Source organism: Lissotriton helveticus, chromosome 1_1 (genome assembly GCF_964261635.1).
Source record: "Lissotriton helveticus chromosome 1_1, aLisHel1.1, whole genome shotgun sequence".
In the NCBI taxonomy this organism is placed as follows: Eukaryota; Metazoa; Chordata; class Amphibia; order Caudata; family Salamandridae; genus Lissotriton; species Lissotriton helveticus.
In genome coordinates this window covers 2062840141-2062865108 of record NC_136057.1, presented here as the reverse complement: position 1 = coordinate 2062865108, position 24968 = coordinate 2062840141, and the positions used below count along the sequence as shown (strand labels likewise).

The 24968-nt window shown below is 41.3% G+C and overlaps 1 protein-coding gene across 1 annotated transcript in view; it reads left to right on the top strand.

The window, feature by feature from the left end:
• MIGA1 (mitoguardin 1) overlaps nucleotides 1-24968 on the top strand; it is a 694793-nt gene that overhangs the window by 169494 nt on the left and 500331 nt on the right. Inside the window, exon 6 of the mRNA XM_078659267.1 lies at nucleotides 10815-10951. Coding sequence (XP_078515393.1) covers nucleotides 10815-10951 — 137 coding nt within the window. The remainder of the gene's footprint in view (nucleotides 1-10814; nucleotides 10952-24968) is intronic.

The window sequence follows — 24968 nt, the reverse complement described above, 5'->3', positions numbered from 1 at the left end:
CAAACTAGAAGTGCAGCCTTGCCTGTTGCACAATCATCCTGTGCCCTGTCCCTCCACCATACCCCACAGCTTCCTTTCTCTACCGCTTACTTAGGGCAGTTGGACCAGCCAGGTCCGTGGATGGTAAGGTACCTTCCTCCCTATGCCAGCTTGCTTAAAGAGTACGCAAAAACTCTTTGGCTCGCATCTGCCTCACCACACCACCTCAAAATGTGTTAATCAGTGATTCATATCTGAAAGGGACTATTGATCATTACTCAGCCACAGTACATCAACCATTCAGAAGTCAATTATTACAAAACAATTAACATCTAATAGCTACTAGGCCAGTACACCTCTAAAGAAAGAAAAATCAGCATTTATAATCTCCCAAACCAGGCCGAGTTTAGGCTCTTGAGCTGCTTTGCTTTAATTTCCGAGGTAAAAAATGGGCCTTATCCTTAATAGTGACCTTTACTTTGGCTGGGTTCATCAAAAATACTTGAGCCCCTTTATCCTGGAAGGGCTGTATCATTTGTCTCAAATGCCACCACCTCTCCACAGTGGCATGGCAGAAATCAGGCTCTACAAAGAAGGCGCATCCTTCACATATCTTTCTGGTCTGGTCATTCAAGTTCAAAAACTGGCTGTCTAGGCAAAACATTTCCAAACAACACCTGGATCGCCGTATGCTTACCGCTATTCTGTGCATGTGAGGTTGCTGTTTAAATGGCAATCTATGGGCTCATTGGATTTTCAGATCCTAGTTATCCCATTTCCAGGAAGGCATAATTAAACAAGCCTACTATGTACTTTAAGATGTCTGAGCCCTCTGTGCCTTCCTCAACACGAAGCATCTGAAGATTGTTGCACCTGAGCTTTTTCTCGACCTCTTCCAGCTTCCAATGCATGTCATATGCGATTCCAGTGCCTCTGTCTTCTTTTTTTGGCTTTCCACTTCACTCGCCAGTGCTACTCTGTGCTCAACCTAAGCCACTCTTTGAGAGAATTCGGCACAGGATTTGGCACCCTCTGGATAGAGCACTGCAACTTCCTATTGGCGGCTTAGGCCCTAAGGCTGTCTGCACGAGTTTCCTCATGGTGAGCCATAATGCCTTGGTAAATTGCTTCCAGTGTGGCCCCAACCGGGTGACTCGCCCAGCCAGCCTTTTTCTTACCTGCCATATATCCTCAAAAGCAAGACATAGTGGAGTAATCCAATTTCATACCATCACTTGTGCTGGCAGTATCATTAACCTTATGCCGGGGTATCCTTTTCTTTACCTTCAGAGAGGCCTCGTCCCCAGGTATATCGGATACTGGTGCCTTGCCAACTTCCATTAACACTGCTCACAGCACTCAAGGCACTGCCCTCAGACCTCCTTCTGTGGCCATCTCCTGAGGACTCTGGGTCCTCCTATGGCCTGACCGTGTACTGCCCTGTGCAAATACAAAGCCTTGGTTTGTAGTATTCCCTTGCTATGCTTAGCCTATGAGTCTAACCCACCATCATCAGGGCCTATGCCATCTCTTGATATCACCTCTGGGGTCCTTTCAGCCATCCCTCACTCCATCGCTATTCTTGAGCCATCCGCTATGTCCCATGCATTATATCTACTTCTATTCAAATGAACTGATGTCATTTCCTCACAGCTTAGATGTTGTTTTCCCCTCAAGCCAGCTTCCTCAGCTCCTATCACCTCTGTTAACTGTGCCATAGCCTCTCCCTCTCTTTGCAGCTCCAGCCCCAGATCACCCAAAGTGCTTACAGGCATAATGGTATCACCACTGTCCAAAATGCCTGTGTTTTGAAGTGGTTGAGCATCCATTACAGGCACAGGAGGGGAAGTATCAATTTGGCAAATCTGAGAGGAGCTTCCAGACAAGTTCTGAGCCTTCTAAGCTGCATCCATTTCCTGGGTCCGGATTGTTTAAAAAAAAAAAAAAAAAAAGCTGTTGTTGCTGTCTCTGAGAGCCTCCATTACCTGCACCTGCTGTAGTGTCTCTGCCTTTGGCAGCCGTCATAGAAAGTGTAGCGCTGTGCCGTGGACCATGGTGGTCCTCTCTGCACTGCCTGCTCCAGTTGCTGTTACTGCAGGGCTTTGTAACCTGAGCTGCTTTCGGTGCCATTCGCTTATTGGGTCCCACTGCCTACAGACGTCACCTATTACTAGTCCTGTTGAGAACCCGCCATGCCTGGACTCTGGCAGCCCGACCCAGCACCGCAACGAGCCAGGAGCTGCATCAAAAGCCACACTGACAGTGGAGGCCTGTCAGCAACCAAACATCGCCGCTCCTGTGAAGATCCCCTTCAACCAGAGGGAGCGTTGAGTATGCGAAAATCCGCAATGAGCCGGTAAAGGAGGGACAATTCAGCCATCTTCACACGGCTGCCATCTTGTCCTGCCAAATCTTGGCTTGTCATTGTTGGGTTGCACATGACCCGGTCTAATGTCTAAAGGGGTTGCCATTTTTGCTAATAAGGCTTGTTGCTCGGTGGTTCAGTTTTCTACTGATGAGTTGGGTAGGTGGGATATTGTAGAATGCCATACGGAGAGAGGAAGCGAACGCTATGTCCAATTAATTGAGCAAATACTGATGAAGCTGATGTGTTTCACTATTTGAATATTGAAGTGGCAACCTGGCCAACCCTTCATATTCTTTGTGGGCACTTTAATATACATATAGACGTTAAAAAGGATATATCAGGACCCGGCTCTATACTGGGATGAAACCCATGGTGTTTAATGCGCTTCACAGGCTAGTTGAAAGCCATTGGCTAGTAGCTGTCTGGAATAAATTAAAAGCTCCAGATCCTGGGTATATATTATTTTCATACCCACACAATAAACTAGTATGTTTGGATAATATCTTGGTTATCACTTCACTTAGAGCTAAGTTGCAATGGAGAAGTCTCCTTAGGCTCTTTCAGATCATAACTCACCGGTAGTAGAAGTCTGGGTGGCAGGCTTATCTAAGCCACATGCTAGTTGGACTTTGGACAGAAGGCTCCTCTCTAACCCATATTACTTACACTATATGCGAAAATGGGTAACTGAGATTTTAGAGTTTTATAGGGACACTGCTAAGGACACGATAGTCTGGGATACTCAAAAGTCCGGAATTAGGAGCAAAACCCTAAGCTAAACTCTGCACCAACAAAAACAGAATTTTCTTGAGATCCAGGGACTATATGAAGAACTTGCGCAACTAGAGGAGTTCCAGACTTAGGCAGTGCTCAAAAGGTTTAATGGCACTGATGAAAAAAGATTGCAGTTTATCAATATTTTAGCAGAGAAATTGCAACAAAATGTTATATTCATAAGAGGGAGTGCTACAAATATGGGGAGAATGCGGGCGCCTTCTTGCATTATGCATTACACAAAGGGAGGTGGAAAAAGGGATTAAGGCTATACAGGATGCCCACGGGTGCAAATGAGACTCCCCAGGAGATCTACTCAGGTTGTTTAAAGATTTCTATGAGAATCTGTATTCAGAAGATGCTGTCACGCCGTTAGATGAGTATGATGAGATCCTACAAGTAATAGACTGGGTGGAACTTAATGCAGAGGACCAGGTTTTGAGTTCACCAATGTCTTCTGAGGAAGTAGCAGAAGCAATCAATTCACTAGCTTCAGGGAAAGCCATGGGGTTTGACAATTTACCTTTGGAGCTGTATAAGGCACTGTATAATGAACTTGGGAAGATATTCTTGCAGCGGTTTTTGAAGCACAGGGGGGGAAGCTCCCCGGTCATTAAAATTAACCATTATTATTGTATTTAAGAAAAAACTCAAGTACCCACTTAATCCAGGGTCTTATAGGTCAACGCCAAATGTTATGCTATGGTCATGGCAATTAGATTAGGTAAAAGAATCACCTCCTTGGTGTCTCCCTGGCAGCATGGTTTTATACCAGGTCGAGGAACAGTTGATCATGTAAAAAGGGTGATCTCGCTGCTTGCCATCGCAGAAGCAACTAAGGCAAAAATGCTCCTAGTTTATTAGATGCCAAAAGGCTTTTGACTGGGTCTTGTGGGTCTTCTTATGGGCAGTTTTCGAGCAGTTTGGGTTCGGCCCTGGCTTCATTAAGTCCATTAAAACACTTTATCAGGCCCCCAGCGCAAAGATACAAACTACGGGGAAAGAAACAGATAAAATACTGATTTTCAGGGGGATGAGACCAGGGTGCCTGTGTTCACCATTATTGTTTGCCATGTATATTGATCCCTATATTGCACTTTTTGAACAAAATCCACTGATCTGCCCAGGTGGAATATAAAGTTTTATCCTACGTGGACAATGTAGCGCGATGGTTACCGCAGACCCCACAAAGTCCCTAATTGAGATAGAAAAAAAGCAAAGCAATTTGGGTGATTTTCTTGGTATAAACTGGTGGTGTACTGAAGATACTGGATCCAGGGATGCTGGTTGAAGAGGCAACTTACCTAGTGGTCAATATCTCGGCAGATTTTGGTCACCTCATCGAGCTAAACCTAACCCCCCTGAAATGCAATATAGGACAGAAGTTTAGGAGACTCCATAATCTCCACCTCTCACTCGTGGGGAGGAGCAACGTATTAAATATGACAATCTTGCCAAAACTGTTATATTTATTTAGGGCTAACCCCCTAGAAATTAACAGGTGTTGGTTGACCAAATTTGAAAGTTTGTGTTTTAGCTTTTTCTTTGAGTACAGGAAGCAGAGGAGAGCCTCCAAATAAACGATACTCCCCAAAAGCTGCGGAGGATGGGCCGCTTCGAATCTTACATTTTATTATTGGTCATGTATGCTTCAACACATGGGTATTCTGATTATGGGAAAAATGTATGTCTCAAGCCCAGCAGAAGCCCCATCGATTTATGAGTTTATACCAGGGATTGAAGCCAAGGGATTTTGCTAAAACCTATTGAACCAAGCTAATATAAAAAAATACAAAATTTAAGATCTTACAAGGGGCATATTGGATACGGCTACAAATTTAGAAGCGCACTGGTGTTAATAGATATACACCCATCTGGGGCTCACCAGACTTACCCTCTATATTCCTCAACACAATTGGTAGGAGTTGGGCTTGGAAGGGATCCCAGTGCTGGGCAATTTTTATGAGAGCGCAGTTACACTTGTTTGGTGAGCTTCAACTAAAGTATGGACTAACACATTTTTTCAAATATTTTCGGATTCAGGATTTCAGGAATAAAAGGCCCAAGAGCCACAACCCTAAGACTGCACTTCCCAGGGGCCACCTGGGATATAGGCAAACGACTGAACACAGCACACTCGGCAAAATAGGCAGCTAAGGGGTCAAGATATCAAACAGACAGAGGGGAGTAGGTACATGAGAAAACTAGACACACTGCGGGCAGAACATGTGAAGTAGCTAGAACAACTCTGTTGCCACAACTATACAGCACACTTGGCACGCATGCATGCCACTGCAGACTGTGGGGGCAAAACGGTAGCATGGCTAATACGCCAGGAACAGACACGCCACCCTATAACCGCCCTGAGAACTGATATGGGATTGACTGTATCCACACAGCATGAAATACATGAGGCACTGATGAACCACTACACAGCACTGTATTGGTCCACGGGGTCCCAGGTAGAGAGTCAACTAGCCATGTTCTTAGATTCAATACACCTGCCAGAAACCACCATGGAACAGAGGGAGCTGCTAAACAAATCTATCACATCTGAGGAAATTCGTTACGCAATAATAGTGTGGGAAACCCCCAGGCCCAGACGGATTCCCAGTGGACTTTTACAAGGCATATGCTACGACGCTCATCCCACACCTACATGAGCTATAAATATCGGCCATAAATGAACAACGTCTCCCTACGATCATGAACGAGGCTAACCTGGTGTTTCTGTCTAAACCCGATAAGGACTCCTTGCGGCTGGGCTCATATAGGCCATTGACTCTCCTTAATTTTGATTATAAGGCCCTAGCAAAACTATTAGCAGACCGGCTCGTACAAGTAGTCCCTACCCTAGTTCATGCAGATCAGAATGGGTTTGTGCCCTCCAGGAGCACCTCCCTAAATCTCAGGCTATTCTTCCGGATTGCCACTTACTCAAACTCAATGGCCGAGGGTGGGCTGCCTCATACTAGACCTCGAAAAAGCATTTGACTCCTTGTAGTGGGGGTTCCTATTCGGTGCGCTGAACAAATATAAACTAGGCGTAACTTTCCTAAGTATGGTGCAGCTGTTATACATTGCTCCCAATGTTGGAGTAAAAACAGGCCCTTATATATCAAACCCGGTGAACGTGCGGAGAGGGACAAGGCAGGGATGCCCCCTTTTCCCGCTAATTTTCTCATTGGCGATTGAACCACTGGCAGAGGCAATACGTTCTGAGATAAATGATGGCATCACACTAGGAGATGGCATGCGCACACTATCGTAATACACTGATCATCTCCTGTTATACATAAAAGATATCCACCACATCAAACAAAGACTGGCAATCCTTCTAGACAACTTTGCCTCCATATCAGAGTTGTGTGCGAATGCCTCTAAATCCTGTCTATATTCCTTCAGCGAACAGTGTGAAGATCCGGGTTATACACTCAACGGGATGCGAGTCCGTTGATGTGCGGACACATTCTGATACCTCGGAATCCGCATATGCCAGAACCCAGCTGACTTACAAGACGGTAACCTGGGCAGGGCACTGATCGCAATTCGCTCCCAATCATCATTCTGGAGTACACTCCCACTATCAGTGACAGGGAAAGTAGCCTTAACTAAGATGGTAATACTGCCCTGACTTTTACACTATTTTACGAATCTTCCACATTATGTCCTTCCATCCTTTTTCCGTCCCATGGAAAAACTAGTCAAGGACTTCATATGGGGGTACTCCAGAAACCGTGTGGCGGTCAACAAGCTCTACTTACCTATGGAGGCCTAGCAGTCCCGCACCTACAACAGTATTATTTAGCAGCCCAACTACAGTGGATATCCAGATGGCTAGCAAATTGTCACAGCGGAGACACAGTAGCTATACAACCACCACTGCCTACCACAGAGCTAGCAATACTATCCTACCCCTGCTCTAAAACTAAACCACCAGATTCAGTGCTACTGAACGTGGTGCACAGGTGATACCACAGAGCTCTTTATATAACATGTGCAGTCACCCCATACGCGCCAGCCCTACCACTGGAGGGAACACCCAGAGGGACTATCATTACCACAGCAACAGAACTAAGGAGTTGGCATGAGGCTGGGGTCCAAGACATAGGAGATCTATATAGCGAAGGCGCACTAATTCCATACATGACACTGGTGGAAAAGGATGACCTGCCCCCCCTTTGTCAGTTCCTGCTCCACTGCTCTCTATTAGTGGTGCTCACCATTAAATGGGGAGACTTAATCACCGAACCAACGACGCACCTTACCATACAATATCTGCATGTTATGGGACAAGAGGACATCTCACCAAATGGTTCGCAGCATCACTCATGCACCACACGGCAGCTAACCTATCGCCCCTCTGTCAACACTGGGAAACCGACATAGTCCGTCAGTTGATAGACTCGGAATGGGCCTCGGTACTGGCGAGCCGGACACAAGTCCCTAGGAAAGTGTGCCTAAGCCAAATCCAATTTTACATTACTTGCAAAGCGTACCTCATGCCCGCGCAAATCAACCAATATTTCAAATGCCAGGACGCTGCATGCCCCAGATGCACAGAAACAGATGCAAACCTATTGCACATGATGTGGGAATGCCCTACCCTATCTGGATACTGGTTAGCGGTAGCAGGCGCACTGTCACAATGCACTAACCGCACCCTCCCATTCAAATGACATGTATACCTCTTACACTTATACCGGAAGAACCGTAAGAATAGAGTCACCTCCAGGTTTTTTGACCTTGGGATGGCTGTGGTGAAAAGACTGAACCAAAAAGTGGAAGGCCCCTGATCCCATGAACATAATAATGTGGAGAAATTCTATGCTCACCTGGGCCAAAGTGGAAAGTGTCGCACTCCGCCGTGAAGACCCGCTAGGCATTCGCAAGGTCCCCCTAGCCACTAGTTGGGAGACAATCTTGGCTCCCTTGACCCTTTCACAAAACGATGTCACACCACCTCAAACTCCAATAGACGCAGTGTTCTAAACACCCAAAATATCTCTGGGAGCTGGGGAGAAAAAAATACATACACATGCATGCCCCGCCTCAGACCAAAAACCATCGCCAGAGCGTAAGTCACACGCATCGCCTCTAGGAAAGCCATGCCCCCGGGGTGCCTAGGAGCCAGCCTCATGTTTCGAACCCACTCCTATTGAGTATTATTTTGTCACTGTATAGTTATAATCTGCTTCCAAAATTAAATGACACCCGGTATCAAACATAAACAGAGCATATATACCCATAGTAAGAAAGTCCCAAGAACCGCAGGCAGATGACACCAACTGTGTATACCCGAGGCACACTAATCAAAAATAGACAGCACAATATGTACCTAAATAAAGCGGTTACTTTAATGGAATACTGTAAATGAACTGTAATACAATGTGTACTATGATTGATAGGATTGCCAAATACGTCTATGTAAACAGTCATTATGCAATGCAATATCCTGAACTATTGTACAGACTGTGCATGCTCGTTAATCTGCAAAACTTAATAAAAACAGACTAAAAAATAAAAATAAAGGACCCAAGAGTCAGCTCTCGCTTAACTGTATTCCCTTATAGAAGCTATCAACAAGGGGGCTAGACTTGGGGCTATCTATAATTTATTGGTACGAGATATGCTGGATGATTTGGAAGCCCAAAACACCAAGTGGGAATCTAAACTCTGGGTTGAGGGTCTACTTCTCCAGGATTCACTTAGCATTGGTAGTAAAGTACTGTTGGCAGCAGGGTTAAAGAGTCAGCATTTCAAGACTCTATTCGACCTTATTATACCACAGATAAATTATACAGATGGGGTTGGAGACCCAACGACTGCTACCATCGCCGTGGGGGAGGACACGCCGAAAGTGTAAGTGTGCATACGTTTTTTTCATGCCCGGCACTAGACCCCTTGCTTCGGGAGATTGGCACTTTTATTGGGATGATCATCGGGAAATGTATTCAAATGCCTCCACTGATGGCGTTATTAGCAGTGGTCGTTGGCACAGTGGGTACTGGGATGGTGAAAAAAGAACCCTATATGGTGTTTATTGCTGTGGCAGTGGCAGGGATGTGTATTGCATCAAGTTGGCCAGATCCAGAGCCCCCCCCCGTTTGCCAAATGGAGGTCTAACAATAAATAATATGAAAATCAACCTGTATGAGTGTAAAGAGCGGCAAGCGCAGAGTTGGGGGACCCGGATATGGCTGCCCATTACGAAATGGATGGAGAGTGTGATTTAAATTTAGGGTGACAGGAGACCGGGAGGGGCAGAATATTCAACCTTTTTTTTAAAGCTCCCCCTACGACTATGACCTATGGTGTCATATGCTGCCCCTGCTATTAGTATATTCCTCTGTTTTTTTTTCTTTGAAAGGGGCTACCTTTACATAAAACTGTAGGGTTGTAGAAGTCATTATGCCTGCCTTTGTCCAGAATTTTATTGTCAGCCTCGGCCTGGATTTTTATTGAGATTCTGGGTGGATTTGTTATGTTGACTTCTAGAGCACATGGCTACCTGAAAGGTCCCAGCGCTAGCCTCTTCATCTGCACATAACAGACAAGCCGCCCCTAACTAATTAGAGAGAAGATGGGAGCAGAGCTGCTTCCGAAAGACTGTAAGTGGTTTGCAGGCTTTCAATGAGTGTGGCAGATCGTTCCAAAGCTTGGGGCCAAGAAACGCGAATAATCGGCCACCTTCACGAGACTTCCTGAACCTGGGGACAATTGCCAGATCCTGCTGGCTTGATCGAAGTGTACGATTTGGACAGTACCCAGCGACCAACAGTAACAACAAATAGGCAGGCGCTGTGTTGGCACGGCTCTTGTGCATGTAACAAAGGGACTTAAAGTGGGTTCGATAGGTAGCCAATGTGAAGTGTGTAGCAGGCTAGCTGATGAAATGGAACTAGGTGGATTAAGAAGTAGGTGGGCTGCCATATTTTGGACCTTTTGCAGACTTTTTAATAAAGCTTTTGCCACATCCAAATATATGTTGCTGTAGTCCAGTCTGGTAACCATCAGAGCCTGGACCACAATACAAAAGATATGTACAACCTTTAGAGCCCTGGACCTTTTCAGGCTGCCACCTTGGCTTATATATGTATCCTGGTTATGATATTTACCGGTTACGCACTAGCACTTTTCTTGCTCCATGTTTGCACCATTAGAGTACTGTACGTCTCTATCCTTTGAAAGGTCAGCAGCAAAAGGTCTTTTTTATTTTGGCTCCATATCAGTTTGCCCTTTATGCACTTTAAGCTATTTGTATGAAGTTAGTATCTTATTAACTGTCTTTTGCTTGGTGATGTACTGTAATATTGCTCGTCCTCCTTTTTAAAATGCAAAATAAAAATTTTAAAAACTTTAATAGTTTTTCTAGGTATTGTGATTTGAAGAGAACAATTAATATCACACTAAGTAAGCTGCTTTACTTAGTATGTCGCTTTATTATGATTTTAAGTGCCACACTCCATCCTATTGCAAGTTAGACTATTGTCTTATCATTGTATTTTTTATTTCTATGCTTATTATATATTTTAATGTACTGCGTATACAATACTGTTGTTTATGACACATGGGTTAGCAAAGTATGGCATTATGCCCTTTGACAGAAGAATATGAGTACAATGATAGTTAACCTGTAATTATGCTTTCTGTTTGTGTGATGCAAACTGTGTTTCCCATGATTTTCCTTCAGGCATGGAACTGTTTGAAGAGGCACTACGCCGCTGGGAACAGGCACTGACATTTCGCAATAGAAAAGCGGAAGATGAAGCAAGCTGTAGCTCTATTAAAACTGGTGCAGGAGATGCCATAGCTGAAGAAAATGTGGAGGTGAGAACTTCTCTTAAAGTAAGAGATTCGCTTATTTTTTTATTTGTATAGTGTGGACATAACCCATGGGTGTCAGTGATTTAAATCAAGCCTCTAATGGAGCAGCTCACCAATACACGTCAACCACAAAGCCACACACAATGAATGTGCTCTGATTTCACGCCTACAGTACCAAAAGTCGACCTTCAGTCCTTCCGAGAGCTTTTGAACTGGATGTCAATAAAAAGAAAACCACAGTTATCAGGAGATAGAATTAGATACTGCTAACACCCAGGTCTTGGTGTTTGCGTCAACGAAGTACTTGAGCATTTGCTAATACATGGTTTATAGAATAGGGAGACAATTCTATAACTTGAACCCTACTTTTCATTCATTCTGCCCCAAGGGAAATTCTTGGACTGAAAATATTGCTTGTGGTCAACTCTTGGTACCTAACCCCCTCTTCGTACAACTGCTCCACCTGTCATATAACCAATGCTGCAACTTTCTTAACGAGATCTGCATAAGTCAAGAATGTATGCATGGTACAAATATGCATCAACAGAAGTTAGAACAACTTGGTTACCTTCTCCTAATTCTGTTGTCTGTGGTCTCTCAATCGGAGATCCGTCTGAATTATTTAATGTCCCACTGTGAGAACTAAGAATCTACCCACCTATGTTGATGGACTTTGCAGTGTTAAGTATTGAACCCTGGTCATATCTGCTTGACTTTGAAGTTCGTTATCCTATTTCCTCATGGTCCGGAAAGTTAAACGAGATACCAAAGTACTCCAAACAATCTAAGTGAATGTTTAAACGACCTGACAGTGAGGTAGACTTCATTGAATGTAGTGGAATATTTTTTTACAGAGGTTTACTATTTGCACATGTTCAGAAACAGTCTTAGAAGAATAGAAGAAAATATACGATAACACTCAATGGTATCTGACTACAATGAATGACAATCACGGTCATGAAAATAATAAGTATTGATTTATGTTTTTTTATCAAGATCGTACAATCCCTTTGAGCATCGGAATACAACAAGTGGATAAACAGTACAGTAGGCATGGTTATATATATATAACAAAACGAATTTAACAAAATAAAATAATGGAATAGATACCACAAATATCACTGAACAACAAAATCAAATATAGATTTGTGCATTAGTTATGGTTTTTATTGAAAATGTGTGTTTCGGGTTGCTGAGAGCTGCCAAAGAGCATTACGTTCTTGGCTAGGCTTTGTTTGTGGTCAGATTGGATGAGTGTTTGAACAATGGAGGCAATACTGGGGGTGGATCTGCCTTCAATTGGAAAACAACTCCGTGAATTCATGACCAGTGTGATGTGGTTGAAATAGCCAGCCCCTAAGTTTCAGGTGGGTTGCTGCATGGAGGGAGGCAACGAAAGGTGAACAAAGAATTTTAGGAATGGCACTATGAACAGAAGTTCCATACTCTACTTTGGATAACACTAGAGATTGACATGATTCGATCTTGTGCCGATGAGAAAGGCTCAATTGTTCTGATTAGTTTGGGCTGATGATTTTCATTGCTTGCCATGGGTGCTGACATGTTTTTGGAGGTTGAGTCCATTGTGAAGCATAAAGCCAGGTCATCTGGCACTCTGAGTAATGCTTGGGGACCAGTCTACGATGTCGGTGGTGTCTAGCCATTTCTGAACTGAAGTAAAGGATGTGTGCAGCGAGAGGAATAGAAATAATTTTTTGGGGGGTTAAACTTGAGGTGGTGAGATGTTATCCAGGAGTGAATATTGTCAAGAAGCCAAAAGGAAATGTCAGCAGTAGAGGAAACCTTCAAATGAAGCAGATTGTCCTTGACATATTTATGATAGTCTATGCCACATATTTTAATGTGATCACAGAGCTGTTTGAGATGAGATTGGAGGCAGCTGCTGGTACGAGGACAGAGCTTGCGGGAGCACCATGTGATAGTGAGACTGAGATGGAAAATTATCTATTTTAATCAGTTGCAAGCTATTGACTACATGAGATTTGAACCATTGAAAACTTTGCCATCAAAATCTGTATGGTGTTTTAAAGTGTATATGAGGTTTTTGTGATTGAACTTGTTAAATGCCTCAGAGCGACCAAGTAATATCAAGTAAGATGGGTAAAGAAACAAAACTCAGAAAAAAGGGGAAAAGTCATGATTCAAGATACTTATATCAGCATCTTCATTAGTGTTCGCTGAGGCAAGATTGCCTTTCCAGACTTTCAGAAGTCGAACAGTTGTGTTTTGCCATTGATGTGAAGCACATTTATTGCATCTGGGACATGGTTGCTCAGGGGTGCGGAGAGAAGTTAACCCTCTAAGTAATTATTGCCTAGTGATCAATGGATGTACCATTACACTTGTGCTGTATAAGCTAGGTTGAATAGGCCATAAATTGACAGGTACCTCTATACTAGAACGACAAAGCATAGTTTGACAAAGACTTGTGTCTCTAACAGGAGTGTATAATATTGTATTGTATTATTAGATTTTCATAGCATTTACTACCACTACACGTATCCACACGATAAGGAAGCTACGCCATGAACATGTGTGGTTAATAGTATGTTGTCTTTGCTATCCTATTTTATATATATATATGACTTAAATTTTCTGTTCTGATATAGTGGTCTATTTCCTTGGGATGCCATGTGGATGATTCAGAGTACGTAGAACATTGATCCTCTGGCTACAGCTAGCCAGTGGAGTATTTGCAGCACTGGGGTCATAGTTTCTCTGGTGTGATGGCTGGGGAGGTGTCATGCTTCAATGTTTTGGATTTATTGTATTTTAATTTGATGAAGCAGGGGGCACCAAAAGTATAGGGTAGTGGCATAGTCGATCTTGGAGATCACAAGGTTGAGGATAGTTAGTAGATTTTCGGGGTTTCCAAGGTGTGGGAAGATGTGGTATGTACATTGGGTAAAAGGTATTCTGTGAGACCTCATTGGCATGGGTTTTTTCGGGCAATACGGCTGAAGGCTAGCGTTTGCGTCATTGTCTACAAGTCAAGATCTCTGCCTTTGCAGTTTTTAGCTTTAGATGGTTATTCATCATAATCTGTTCATCTAAGGAAAGGAAACAACTGTCAAAACCTAACTAGTAGAGTTATTCGAGGCAATCAATTTTTAGAATAAATTGTCATCTGCTTACTTGAATGATCTGATCAGTTTCAATCACTGGGCTAAGTAGATGTGCGTCTTTGAGGCATTTTAGAGCATGTTTGTGTATTCCAAGATGATGGACTCTCTGTAGTATGGTCTAGTGGTAGACAGTGTCAAACGCCACTGATAGGTCTAGTGCAGTAGCTCAGCCATGCTGTTCTTTTCCACTGTGAGTTTTAAGACCTCATATATGGATATGAGGACTGACTCTGTTCCTCTATCTGTCATGAATCCAGATTGTTGATCCAATATCAAGGTATTTTCCTCTGTAATATTGGAGAGTTGAGTCAAAACTCTTCTATCAAACAGTTTACCTAGAAATGGGTCATCGTACATTTTTTGGGGTACTAGGTCTAAAGGTGATCCTGATGTGCTGCTTGTATTGATAATGTTGAAGAATTGTTTTTTAGAGAGGATATTAATTGTGGTGATTGAAGGTTGATGGTAATCCTCTTAGTGGTGGCTCTGTCAAATGTGCATTATTTGTTATGTTCTTGAGGTAGATGTCTAGTTTTGAGGTTTTCCTTCAAGATTTGGTTGCAGAATCTTTGTTACTGATGGGAGGGCGGGCAGGGGGGCTGGGGGGGTTAGTAGGGGCTGGGGATGAAATGGGATGTCTCTGAGATTTGGGACTCTGCTTATTTCATTGACAGTAAATACCCTAAAAAATATTTAATGGGTTTATGTTTTATAAATCCCATACAGCTGTTTCAGGTCAGAATTATTTTACTGTGTATGAGTTACTTTATTAGACTAGCCAGGTGTCTTGCTCAAATAAAAAATGGTATGGTCCATTTATCATCAATCATTGGGAAATTTAGTAGGTGGGGGGGCGGTTAGTAGGGGGTAGGGGGATGAACAGGCGTGTCTCTGAGATTTGGCACTCTGCTTGTTTTATTGACCTTAAATACCCTAAAAATGTTTTTGGGAATTTAGGTCTTTAGACCACCCTAGTTTTACACTTTCAATAATTACATGGGTGTGAAAGCAGCCATTTTCTATAAATCCCATGGAGTTGTTTCAGGACATAATTATTTCACTGTGAAGGTGTATACTTTATTAGACTAGCCAGGTGTCTTGATCAAATAAAAAAGGTTCTGGTCCATTTATCATCAATGATTGGTAAATGTAGTTGGTTTCATTGGCGGCTTTATAACTGCTGCTGCAACTGTATGTAATGGCAATCCGTTGGGATCTGCAAAGTATTGTTTGGCGTTGTGAGACCATAGTAATACAGCCAGCACTTTGTCCTAGAAAAATATAAGGCTGTTAAGGGTCCAGTAGCATGTTGTAGCACATCAATAGTATTTCAGGTAAAAATAAAATAAAAACAGGTGCTCAGCTACATTATTTTATCCCCCTCTCTGGGACAACTATTGTGTTTGTTACTGGGTAATGTTGTATCCACTTCAATGAATGTCCCATGTGGTTCCTGTCACTCAAGAATCACCCCTGCCTCGCACTCCTTTATATTTTCCTTAAAAAGTAACTCCAATCAGGTGAATATATTCATTGTATTTTATTTTCAATATATATCATTGTTTTCAGTATTCATGATTTCTTCCTTGCGTATTATTATCATATCACATTGTAATCATTTTATACTTCCCAATGCATTTCAAGCAATAATGCCCTTCCTCAGGGGATTCCTTCTCTGAAACAGTTAACATAAGAAATATTAAACGTCTGGAATACAATTATAATGGTTTTGTATACTCTATTACATCAATACATGTACATTCTTAGAACTATCCACGACCTGTGTAATAAACAAATTGAGCGTGAGACTCTTAAAATGTGAGACCTTATAGCCCATTCGTGAAAACAGTCATCAATAAATGTGTGGGCAGCGAACTGACCTGAGTACAACAGTCGGTAACTTTCAAAATGAAGTTAAATATCGAAATCACGATCTGTAAAGAAAAACGTCCGACCGTCAGTTCTGCTTGTGCAGTACTAGCACAGTTTGCTTAGATAGAAGTGTCGCCCAAAGGCGTTTTACCTGCGCGTCTCTCAGTCTTCTCGTCTCGGTGTTCGTTCGCGGCGTTTTCGGCTTCCGATCATGTGACCGGGCGTCACTTCATATTCAGCGTGGGGCGCATAAACAGTGAGAACGGACTGTATGTTGCCGTTCGTGTATACTAAAAATAATTGTAGGACACCAGGTGAAAATATACGAGTATATTCGGGTTGTTGTATGTCTCGGATTTAAACGCTCGGTTTTTGAGTGTAAAAGGCCGTGGATATGTGCATATTTATGCGCAAATTATAACTAAACTATTTAGGCAATCAACATTACACGTGAATTTGAATTAATGTCGATGTTAAAAAAACTGACAATGTTTAGCAATAGATAAGTTGTATGCGAAACATCTTCACACTTCTAGTTGCTGTTTACAACACTGTATTTGTGGTTGAAATACATATTTATAAGAAACAATTAAAGTCCAATTTTTCATTAAGTCCCGATGGATTCATGGTATTCAAGTGATTAATCCAGAGGGTTTCTCTCCTTAACAGGTGACTAGAGTTGTCTCTTCCTGGCAATATTGGCACCATTTCTAAAATACAGAATCGCAGTTGACTTACATTATGATTCGCCTCATTGAAATGTACCGAGATTGGTGATTTTTGATTCTTTAATCGAATGTTACTTTTGTGTTTGATTATTCGGGTTTTTAATTTTCGTTGTGTTTTGCCAACATATGATTTCCCACACGGGCATCTCAACATGTAAATGAGGTTCGTTGAATCACATGTTCCTGTGACTTTCAATTTGATGGGTGTTCCTTTTGTAGGGTGATTAATGATGTTGCTTTTTATAATGGCGGAGCAATTTCCACAATTATGGCATGGTAAGGTTCCTTTGTGAGTTTGTATGACTTCTTTGGAGGTCTGTTTGATCAGTTCTTTGACGTTTCTTGTTCTTTCATAAGCAAAAATTGGGTCTTTTTTGAAAATGCCTTTAAAGTCTTCTTCCAGGATTAGGAGTGGCCAATGTTTTTTGATACTTCGTTTTATTTCCCCACTCCTGGTGGAGTATTTTGACACAAATACCATTCTCTGGTCATCTTCTTTTCTTTTTTGTGTGAGTAAATGTCTCCTTTGTAATTTATCCGCTCTTTCCTCCGCGGATTCCAAGATGTTGTTGGGATATCCTCGTTTCTTGAATTTATCCAATGTTTCTTTTTTGTGTTTCTGATACAACTCTTCTGTGGATGCTATTCTTTTTATTCTCAGCAGTTGAGAAAAGGGTAGATGATTCTTTAGTGAATTTTGATGAAAACTTTTGAAGTGTAATAAGTTGTTCCTGTCTGTTGCTTTTGAAAATACACTGGTGGTGATTATGCCCTCTTCGTTGTTGATTAGTACGTCCAAAAATGATAGTTCTTTGTGTGAATAGTGAATGTGAACTGAATCCTGTCGTTTACTTCATTCAAGTTCTTTAAAGCTTGTTCCAGACTGTCTTGGTTACCTTTCCATAGGACGAAAATATTGTCGATATATCTCTTATACACGATAAGATTCTTTTGCCATTCTTCATTTTGGAGTATGTGATCAATCTCAAATCTGTGCATGAAGGTATTTGCGTAGCACGGAGCTGCGCAATTGCCCATGGATGTTCCAGAGGCCTGTATGTAGAATTTTTCTTTCCACTTAAAGTAGCTGTGATACAGCGTGAAGTGTAATAGTTCCATTATAAACACTTTCAATGATTCTGGTTTGTCCTCCTCCACTAAAAAACTTTCAACTGCTGATATACCTAGGTCATGAGGTATAGAAGTGTATAATGATTTAACATCTATGCTTGCCATAAGCATCTCTCTGGTGAATTTGTCTTTCTCTTCCTCCAGTATATTTAGGAAGTGGGTTGTATCCTTTATATATGTGCTGCTGTTCTGAACGATGTTCTGCATGTGTCTGTCAATATATTTGCCCACTGGTTCGTGGATTGATCCGATGGTTGATACTATTGGGCGCAGTGGTGGTGTGGTTGCGTTCTTATGAATTTTTGGGATCATGTATATATACGGTATACTCGGGTTAGTTTTCATTAGGTATTCTTTCTCCTTTGCGCCAATGGTTCCTATGTCTATAGCTTTTTCAATTATGTTCTTTAGAATATTAACAAATTCCGTTGTTGGATCTGAAGTAATCACAGTATATGTGTTGATGTCGTTCACATGGGTGTCTACGCTCTGTTCATAGAATGTCGTGTCCATTACGACTAGGGCTCCTCCCTTATCCGCTTCTCTGATTGTAATTTGGGAATTGTTAGCTAAATTTCGTAATGTGTTCCTTTCTTTCATGGATAAGTTGGTGTGTTTAGGTCTAGGCCGTTTGAAAATTCCTTCCAATTCCGTTGTTACCACTTTCTCAAATGCATCTAAAACTTTATGGCTTACTGGAGCCATAAATTTGCTTTTGGATCTCAGTCCCATCAATGTGTTCTCTTTTCCTGTTAGAGCTTCAGAATCAACAATGTTGTTGAAAAAATGTCTTAAGCGTAGTGATCTTAAGAATTTATACAAGCAGATTTTTGTTTCTAACAAATTTGAATGATATGTTGGAACATATGATGATCCTTTTTGCAATGTCTTTGATTCTGTATCATTCAGTGTGTATTTTGAGATGTTTATTACTAAGGTTTCTGACTCCTGGTGTTTTGAGCCACTGTTTCTACGTTTGTTTGTCTTTTTGCTCCTCCTGGTTCTGTTGAAGGTCCTGGGCCTGGCTCTAAAAAAGAGACCGGGACTTGTGGAGTGATGGATGCTTCCACGTTGATTGATTCAGGTCTAATCCCTTTGCCTGATTGTTTTTGGGTTGTTGTATCTGTTCTAGGTCTTCTTTCAAAGGCTGGTCTTTTGTATTCGGAACTATCTGACGAGGTTTCACTCGTTGAAGCATTGGGTTTTTGTTGACGTCTTTTCGCGTAGATTTCTGCCCATGAGTAAACTTCTCCAAGACGGTAGTCAGTGGTATCCCTTTTGAATTTACGCACCTTCCTATCATTTATTTCTTTGGTGTATTCATCTATTTTTATGTTGATGTCTGTGAGTACTTGATTCCATTCATCTTTGGTTGTTAATTTTGACAGATCTTCTTTGGTTTGGATTATTTCCTTTGTGAGGTCCTCTATTAGTTTGGCCAACTCTTCTATTATTAGTAAAATTAAATCAAGCGAACACTTATTTAATATTGCATGCCAGCGTTCGGTGAACCTTGCATTATTTTTACATAGAGTTGATTTTAAAGATATCCTTAGTCCTCTTGGAATCCTTTGAGTTTTGTGGTACTTTATCAATGTACTGGCGTGTAATTTTTGATTGACTATTCGTTTAGAAATGTATAGCAGTTGTTTAATTGTAGATTCTTTTGAACCTGTTCCAGCGCTTATTTCTTCTGTTTCTTCAATTAGAGAGTAAATGCGATTGGTGTCTTCCTCTGTAAATACCAATGTTTCTGCTCTTTGTTCCGTGGTGTGTGCAATATCCGCAAATTGCATCTTTGTATGTGAATTCTTTGTGGTGCGTGAATCGTGTTGCCCAGACGTATAGTTAGAACCAATTGGAATATGATTCCGCACTCGAATATTATTTGAATGGTGTGTTTTATTTTTTCAATTCGTTTTCAATGTTTCGGTGGTGCGTAGGTAGGTTACCCTACTGAGCGATAGGATAATGCTATATGAATGTCCCATGTGGTTCCTGTCACTCAAGAATCACCCCTGCCTCGCACTCCTTTATATTTTCCTTAAAAAGTAACTCCAATCAGGTGAATATATTCATTGTATTTTATTTTCAATATATATCATTGTTTTCAGTATTCATGATTTCTTCCTTGCGTATTATTATCATATCACATTGTAATCATTTTATACTTCCCAATGCATTTCAAGCAATAATGCCCTTCCTCAGGGGATTCCTTCTCTGAAACAGTTAACATAAGAAATATTAAACGTCTGGAATACAATTATAATGGTTTTGTATACTCTATTACATCAATACATGTACATTCTTAGAACTATCCACGACCTGTGTAATAAACAAATTGAGCGTGAGACTCTTAAAATGTGAGACCTTATAGCCCATTCGTGAAAACAGTCATCAATAAATGTGTGGGCAGCGAACTGACCTGAGTACAACAGTCGGTAACTTTCAAAATGAAGTTAAATATCGAAATCACGATCTGTAAAGAAAAACGTCCGACCGTCAGTTCTGCTTGTGCAGTACTAGCACAGTTTGCTTAGATAGAAGTGTCGCCCAAAGGCGTTTTACCTGCGCGTCTCTCAGTCTTCTCGTCTCGGTGTTCGTTCGCGGCGTTTTCGGCTTCCGATCATGTGACCGGGCGTCACTTCATATTCAGCGTGGGGCGCATAAACAGTGAGAACGGACTGTATGTTGCCGTTCGTGTATACTAAAAATAATTGTAAGACACCAGGTGAAAATATACGAGTATATTCGGGTTGTTGTATGTCTCGGATTTAAACGCTCGGTTTTTGAGTGTAAAAGGCCGTGGATATGTGCATATTTATGCGCAAATTATAACTAAACTATTTAGGCAATCAACATTACACGTGAATTTGAATTAATGGCGATGTTAAAAAAACTGACAATGTCGAATAATCGAACACAAAAGTAACATTCGATTAAAGAATCAAAAATCACCAATCTCTGTACATTTCAATGAGGCGAATCATAATGTAAGTCAACTGCGATTCTGTATTTTAGAAATGGTGCCAATATTGCCAGGAAGAGACAACTCTAGTCACCTGTTAAGGAGAGAAACCTTCTGGATTAATCACTTGAATACCATGAATCCATCGGGACTTAATGAGAAATTGGACTTTAATTGTTTCTTATAAATATGTATTTCAACCACAAATACAGTGTTGTAAACAGCAACTAGAAGTGTGAAGATGTTTCGCATACAACTTATCTATTGCTAAACATTGTCAGTTTTTTTAACATCGCCATTAATTCAAATTCACGTGTAATGTTGATTGCCTAAATAGTTTAGTTATAATTTGCGCATAAATATGCACATATCCACGGCCTTTTACACTCAAAAACCGAGCGTTTAAATCCGAGACATACAACAACCCGAATATACTCGTATATTTTCACCTGGTGTCCTACAATTATTTTTAGTATACACGAACGGCAACATACAGTCCGTTCTCACGGTTTATGCGCCCCACGCTGAATATGAAGTGACGCCCGGTCACATGATCGGAAGCCGAAAACGCCGCGAACGAACACCGAGATGAGAAGACTGAGAGACGCGCAGGTAAAACGCCTTTGGGCGACACTTCTATCTAAGCAAACTGTGCTAGTACTGCACAAGCAGAACTGACGGTCGGACGTTTTTCTTTACAGATCGTGATTTCGATATTTAACTTCATTTTGAAAGTTACCGACTGTTGTACTCAGGTCAGTTCGCTGCCCACACATTTATTGATGACTGTTTTCACGAATGGGCTATAAGGTCTCACATTTTAAGAGTCTCACGCTCAATTTGTTTATTACACAGGTCGTGGATAGTTCTAAGAATGTACATGTATTGATGTAATAGAGTATACAAAACCATTATAATTGTATTCCAGACGTTTAATATTTCTTATGTTAACTGTTTCAGAGAAGGAATCCCCTGAGGAAGGGCATTATTGCTTGAAATGCATTGGGAAGTATAAAATGATTACAATGTGATATGATAATAATACGCAAGGAAGAAATCATGAATACTGAAAACAATGATATATATTGAAAATAAAATACAATGAATATATTCACCTGATTGGAGTTACTTTTTAAGGAAAATATAAAGGAGTGCGAGGCAGGGGTGATTCTTGAGTGACAGGAACCACATGGGACATTCATATAGCATTATCCTATCGCTCAGTAGGGTAACCTACCTACGCACCACCGAAACATTGAAAACGAATTGAAAAAATAAAACACACCATTCAAATAATATTCGAGTGCGGAATCATATTCCAATTGGTTCTAAGTATCCACTTCAATACCATGAATATAAAAATGCTTGAGATGAGCAATGAAACATTTATTAACGTTACCCTTCTACATGGAGGGCTATTTATGCATAAACTTCATGGCAAAAAATGGAGTAAATATATTTCAGTGCTCTTTAAAAGTGTTGGAGCTTTCATCAGGACTAAACAATTGTATACGTGTAGAGAATACGCCACTAATCTCTGTTGACTGCACCATTCTTAGTTATTCAGATACCCCTTGAAATTGGAACTCCTCATATATTCTGTTCACAGGTGCTCGTATTTATGGTGCTCCAATCTAGAAGGCCCTATCAGTTTGTGTTTTTGAAATGCATACTTGTACACTCACCTCGAGAACAGGTTTGATTCTTCCTAATGCAGCTGAAGAAAACCAAATGTTTATTTTTCTGTTGATATGAAGCAATAATAGTATGCCTTAATGAAGTTGACAGCCATATACTGTGATAGAGGCTCCTGGGCTTGAGTGTGCACATAAGTGAAGTGCGCACTCCAATTACAGAAAACCTATATCAACAAAACCCAAACTAGACTAGATCGCCATCATGGGAACCTGAACATGATAAACAGCGGGATGCAAGATTTATGTAATCTCTCATAGTAATCTAAGGTGATGAAGTAAATAGATTTAAAATGGCAGTCGTTTAATAACATATCAACTTTGTTCCATGCACCTGATGTACAAAGGATTAGAGAGGGTCTGCCCATGGCCCACCATAAGGTCTTGTAATGTTTTGACTCCAATCGAGTCTAACAATCGACAACAAAAAGTGTTCATAGTGCAGACGACGCAGTATTCCAATGGTGATTACATAGATTAAAGAAACTATACAATTCCCAGTGGTTGTATAGATTGATTGATACAATTCATAACAGGGGTTGTATATATCAGTGTTGAATCCGTTGAAGTTAAATGACCCGTAACAACCAAGAGGGAGGGTTTGTCGACGTTTCGACCGTGTGTGACTTTTAGGGTCTCTTCAGGACGTACCCATCGCTCTACCAGGCCTATCCCAGTCAAATGTTTGAGTCCCGGGGCATATTCTTTAAGAACCAGTACCAATCCTCTTCATACCAAGTGCGGCAAACCTGGTCCTATACAGATCAAAACATTAACAATATCCAGGCAAAAGGGCCCAAATTGTCATTTCAATTTAGTCTTCAACAAGAATGTGGTGGAGCTAATCGCACTTCATGCAGCCTCATTGAAGTGTGCACATGTGTAATCGCCATTGGAGCACTGTGCAGCCTGCACTAAAGTCACTTATTTTGTTGAGTGTTCGACTTGATTGGAGTCAAAACATTACAAAATGCAAACTATATCAGTCCTGTGTTGTCGTCTTTGTAATTGATGTTGGCCCGATGAATACGTCCAAGTAACTCTAGGTTCCTTCTGAGACATAATTTTGATTGAGCCCCACAGGGTAATTGATATATATATAAATACCTACCCTGGTCCACGTGGGCAGGTAGGGTTGCCCTTCTTATTTAAACACAGGAATGTGATTGAAAATAATTATTTTAATTGGAACTTTTGTATATGTGTATATGATTAAAGAAGAGCAAAATATACTGAAATGTACAAAAATCAAGGTCTCAATTGTGAGCCTCAAGGCCCCTCTACTACCCACTTGCACATGGGTATTGTCATCACCTGTCAACTAATAATTAACAGTAGACGGTCTCTGGCACCACACTAAGGGCACCTGAGTGAGAAAGGCACATACACACCTCATAAGGCAGATTACTGGAATCTGAGCACAGGGGTAATAGAGGGTGGGGGGTATTGTTCCTTTTTCGGATTTTTCTTTTTTGTTGTTGTTACTGGGCATGTTTTTATGAGGCCACCGGACTATATTACAACTGGTATGATATCATAGTGCCTTGATTGAAGTTATGGACCTACTCTGCTACGGACTTAACACCCCACAACTTGCGGAGGACAGCTTAGCAGTAGCAATGGTATGCGATCTGAACAAACTGCTGGTGATCCTGTACTGTGTTTGCACTGTGTATATTCCATTTATTGTATGACACAGGAATCTGCCTTCCTGCATAATACGATGTATCACACTCTTGTTTTGGTGGCTAAAAACCAATAAAAACATATGAAAAAATAATCAAGGTCTCAATTGGTTGTGGGCTATTTTATAAGCATGCAGCTAGAGCGGATTGTGATTTGATTATTCTTTTAATGGTCCTATAAGTCTGAATTTGGGGATTTGTGCAGATAAATTGCCTTCTGGATAATACCACCTACTGTAAAAACCAGTGCTTAATTTGTGAAAAAAAACATAAGTGCCAGGGCCCTCTTCAGGAGGCCACTGCAGCTTGCACATTCGTTTCCCCTGCCAGCACTGCCAACGACAGTACCTACTCAACTACTAACCATCACACTCTAACAAGTGTGACAATTCAGCCTATTCTAGGCCCCCAAAGCTATAAGAATGGGTTGGGTAGCAGTTATTAGTCATTGTTAATGTATATTGAAATAATAAACATCCTTTGTTGAGTTCCTCCCTAATTGGGCAGACAACGCCACCATGTGGCAGACTCTCACAAGAGCTGGTGCTGACATTTAAGTACTGGTGCCAAGCACCGGAATTCATGGGCTCAAATTAAGCACTGATGAAAACATTGTAAACAGGTTCTGGAGTGCTGAGATTAAAACCAATAGTTGCTATTGTAATTACCATCATTGTGCTAGGCCCAGCATTTTGACAGAGATTCCTAGCAGTGTGTCACAGACAGCAAGTTGCCTGGGATTGCCACCTTTGTGTCCAGGACTTCGTTTAATCGCAAATTACCACCATTGCGCCAG